Raw genomic sequence first — 4,499 nt, forward strand, 5'->3', positions numbered from 1 at the left:
AGGGATATTATGTTGTGCATGGACTTAGAAAAGATAAGATTTACTGTCCGAGGTCAGGAAAATAGATTTTATAAAGTTTGGCGCCCCTTCTTGTCAGTTTATGAGAAATCTACTACTATTGTCTCTGAGAAGCCCCCCCCCCCCTTTTTTTAATTTATTTATTTATTTTTTGTTAATTAATGTATTAACAATTTATTTATTTTATTTATTTATTTTTTACTTTGAGCAAATGTTATCTTATATCTGTATTGTACTTCAGTTCAGTTTTGTGTGGGTGTGTCTGCTGTCTGGGGTTTTGTTTGTGGGTTAAAATCTGTTAAAATATGATTACTACACATGGCTTTGTATTGTATCTGTCAATATATTTTCAGTAATCAATAAAGAGACATTTGAAAGAAAGAAAGACTGACTTTATTCAGAGAAACACATTTTGAATGTTTCATCATTTTTAAAAGAATTTAAATCATCATCTTTACAGTATGAAAACAAATCAAAGGCAGTCTGAACTTCCTTAACTGCAGCTTCTACTTCTACTGCTGCTGCTTGGTTTGCTTTCATGTGAGACTCGTCTTTTCTTTGCAGTGCTGCTTGGGTCATAAGAATGGCTTCTCTTTGCTTGTTTAGTCTCAGCGTTATTAATACAAATCTTTGATAATCTGTTATTTGCAGAGCAGCTGTGACACTCCAAAGCAGAATTGCTTCGACCGTCACAGCGAAATATATACTGGAGACCACCCATCGAATGTGCAAGGTCATTAAGTGAGTTTTCTATCTGCTGTTCGTCTCTGCGCTTACCATCTTCGTTTGTGTCGTAGACTTTTGTAAACACAAAGGCCCCATCCTCCCAGCAGTCAACGTGATTTTCAATCTTTTTGAGGATGTTGTATTTTTTGTTCCGGGCTGTACACTTGTCACATGGGGAGAGATAAGAGTAGATGAGAAGGAAGTTTCCGTCGCTCTTGCGGCTCAGTTGTTGTAGTTTTGAAAGAACTCGATACTCTGCATGTTCAGGACTTAAAGGCCTGGCTATAACCATGTTGTCGCTTTCATATACTTGAGTGTCTGCAGAGTTTTTTTCCCCAATGACGTTCTTCACTTTATTTTGATATTTGTTGTCGCTGAGGATTCTATTAAGCACATTAGTGTCTGCTTTCACTGGAATATTTGCAGCCAGACAAAACTGTCCATCTATTCTGTACCTGTCAACAAAGAGAAGAGCAGAGTTTTAGTATGACATTCATTCACTCAGAGCAGTGTTTGTGAAGGACTTCCAAGTGTGTGGATCCTGTTTTGTGGGATGGCTGCAGACAGAGAGATGTTCTTCATTTGTTTCAGACAGACTGCAGTTAGACTAATAAATCTGTTTCTAAATGTTACAAACTTTGTTGTTACACTATAACGCACACTACACTTTATTTTATTTTATTATTTGTTAGATTTTGGATATTGTATAATTCTTAAATTACACTGCACCTTCCCTTCCCAGACCTGTATTGTATATTGTGTATTGTATATATTGTATAGCATTTAAGTTAAATTATAGGACACTGTATAATACTAGAGAGACACTATCAACCGGAACCAAATTCCTTGTGTGTGTAAACATACTTGGCCAAAATAAACCTGATTCTGATTCTGATAAATGTAAAGTCATGGTAAAGACAAATCGGGACATAAGAAAAAATCATGTGGTCCTCTCAGCAGGGCTTAAAATGCTTTAAATACAACCTCAGATGAACAACTACACACAACGTTTTACAAAGTCGTTATTCATTCAGCAGAACTTGAGCCAAAGTGCAGAAGCAGTGTGAAAAACTAAGTCCACCCTCACTGCTTCCACAGGAATTAAGAGTGTAACAGCCAGGTGCTGCTAATCAATAAATTGATTAACTGAACAGATGAGATCAAAGTGGAGATGTTTGGTCATAATGCACCAAGAGAAAACCCAGCTCAGCAGATCAGCACGGTGGAGGAGAGCTGAGGATTTGGGCTCCTTGCAATCACTGAGTGGACCATGAACTCCTCTATATACCAAAGTATTCTAGAGGCACTCCTCCAGTACCTCCAGGCCTTCCAAATGTAAAACTTCCCCAAATGCTGTTCATGGGTCTCCTGCATTACAGACAGTATCAGTATCGACCATGAAGGCATCTTTTTCTCTTATACAGGATTCCAAAGGGTGCTGGAAATCCTTGAAAATGCTTGGATTTTAATATTGTCCTTTCAAGGTTTGAAAAGTGCTTGGATTTCAGATAAAGTGCTTGAAAGTGCTTGAAATTGTAACTGCTTTTTTGCAGCTGCGCACATGAAGAAACATCGCAGACAAGAGTGTCTGCTGTGCACGCGGTGCTGCAGTTTCACGCTCTCATGAGGAAACTTAACACGTGTAGAGTGTTGATGTGTCATTTGCAAAAGAGCCGGCTCTAAGAGCCAATGCTTGGTAGTGAATAAGAAGAGCCGACTCCCACTGAATGAGAGCCGGCTCCCCAATTTCTCATTAGCTCTGCTCACAAACCCAAGGACAGGGTCAGAACTGACGGGCACACTATGCAGCCAGTCACACAAGGGGACATGGGATTAGACCATTAGGCTACGTTAAAGCAGAGGGTGAGATAAATGTTGCATCGTGCATGGGCGTAGTCCACAGAATAAAGTAATTATAAAGTTTATCATAAAAAGACTGAAGGCTAAAGGGCTTCTCAGCACACAAACCATTCATTTTTGATTATTGAGGCTACAATATGAGGCTACAAATGATAACAAGTAAAGAGCTGTTTGGGAGCCAAACAAGCCGGCTCTCTGAAAAAGCTGAACTTCCCATCACTAGTATGGAGCTGAATTGTATGTATGTCTATGAAAACTACCCCCGTAAAGAAAGGGGTGCTGAAGCGAGGTCCGGGCGATGCCATAGTGTACAAAGGGATGCAGTACGAGCACTGTATGTACACAAAATACAGCAACAGCGGAGTTTTCAGGTTTCTGGTGTTGTGCCAAAAAATTTTTTTTAATATATTATCTTTGCTTATATCGGTAAATAGACTGGTGCACAGGATTCTGAAAGGGTCTGAAAAAGAGTACTCTTTGTACGCTTCGGAAAATGTTGATAATTGTGAATGACCCCTTAATGTACTGGAAAATCTTGAAAATTGTACGAAAAGGTGTATGAACCCTGCTTTTCAGATCGAGTTTTACACACAGTCACTGACAGTGTATCAGCTGCTTTGGGTTAAAATCCAGGGGTTGCCAGTATTTTCATGATTATTTTACATTTGACTGTGAGACTGGGCTGGATGAAGGCACTAACAGGCAGAAAACCAAAATCTGCATGATAAGAAGCCTTTGGTTTTCCTGCCCTGGTGAAAGACAATAAATTTACTCACTCTTCCCTGATGGCTTTTACAATCCCAGTCAGCCAGTTCACGTCCACAGCCAGACTGGTTCCAGCAGCCAGCAGGACGCCCAGCAGAAAGCAGCGCAGTACCTTCATCTGCACCGTTTAAAACAACAGCAACAATCAAACTGATTTTCATTTAAGGAGTTCAATCAGAAACACTCTCAAACTCTCTCACCTTCACTGCTTTATTTCAAAACTGCAACAGAGAAAAGAAACCAGTGAAATACAGCAAACAGAATTCAGACCAAGCTGCAAACAAAGTGCTGCTGTTCATTTACCTGCTCAGGTGGATAAAGGTCTCTGATCATCAGTTAGCTCAAAGGGAGTCATTCAGGAGGTTTTATAGAAGCAGAGGGGCAGGACGAGCAGCCCTAACAGCTCATCACCAGAACCCTAAAAATGAGGAAGTGCAGCATGAGGAAGAAGAGCAGAAAGATTATTGAAGTGTCATCACACGTCTGAACCCTCACAGTCCTCTGAACATGTGGTCACAGTCAGCAAATATGATGAACTCTGTTAGTGTGGTAACTTTTTAAAGCTGTCTACTTTCAGCCACAATCAAACAGTTTAAGTTAGATTTAAAACTTTTAATAAATTAATAAATTGGTTCAAATCATCATCATTATGTACAGAGTAGGTCAGGAGAGGTCCAACAGTGAGTGTCTGCAGCCATCTGATGCTCATTTAGCCTGGAAAAAGAGTTTGTTGCTCTATAAAAAAGCCCTCCGTAAAGCTAGGACATCTTACTATTCATCATTAATTGAAGAAAATAAGAACAACCCCAGGTTTGTTTTCAGCACTGTAGCCAGGCTGACAAAGAGTCAGAGCTCTGTAGAGCCGAGTATTCCTTTCACTTTAACTAGTAGTGACTTCATGGATTTCTTTACAAATAAAATTTTAGACATTAGAGAAAAAATTATTCATAACCATCTCAAAGATTATTCTTCATGTTTGGCTGCTTTCAGCACTGCTGGTATTTGTTTAGACTCTTTTGCTCCAGTTGATCTTTCAGAGTTAACTTCAATAGTTACTTCCTCCAAACCAGCAACATGTTTGTTAGATCCCATTCCTACTAGCCTGTTCAAAGAAGTCTTTCCAATTATTG

General features: G+C 39.4%; 1 protein-coding gene across 1 annotated transcript; it reads right to left on the reverse strand.

Moving 5' to 3' along the window:
* Nucleotides 1-388: 388 nt before the first annotated feature.
* Nucleotides 389-4,050, reverse strand: LOC115801409 (uncharacterized). The gene is made up of 4 exons (XM_030759210.1): nt 3,673-4,050; nt 3,570-3,590; nt 3,381-3,487; nt 389-1,199 (listed from the first exon to the last, which is right to left on the reverse strand). The coding sequence occupies exons 3-4, from the start codon at nt 3,485-3,487 to the stop codon at nt 512-514; spliced, it is 795 nt and encodes a 264-aa protein (XP_030615070.1). The 5' UTR covers nt 3,570-3,590; nt 3,673-4,050; the 3' UTR covers nt 389-511.
* Between the last annotated feature and the right edge of the window lie 449 nt (nt 4,051-4,499).

The sequence above is a fragment of the Archocentrus centrarchus genome, chromosome 22 (genome assembly GCF_007364275.1).
Source record: "Archocentrus centrarchus isolate MPI-CPG fArcCen1 chromosome 22, fArcCen1, whole genome shotgun sequence".
Taxonomy (NCBI): domain Eukaryota; kingdom Metazoa; phylum Chordata; class Actinopteri; order Cichliformes; family Cichlidae; genus Archocentrus; species Archocentrus centrarchus.

What these genes read in the sequence shown, in the direction of transcription:
- LOC115801409 (XM_030759210.1), bottom strand. Translation starts at nt 3,487, where the DNA reads ATGAAGGTACTGCGCTGCTTTCTGCTGGGCGTCCTGCTGGCTGCTGGA. An exon ending in GTAAAAGCCATCAGGGAAGA is followed by an intron (nt 1,200 to 3,380) that starts GTGAGTAAATTT and finishes CTTTGTTGACAG; the next exon opens with GTACAGAATAGATGGACAGT.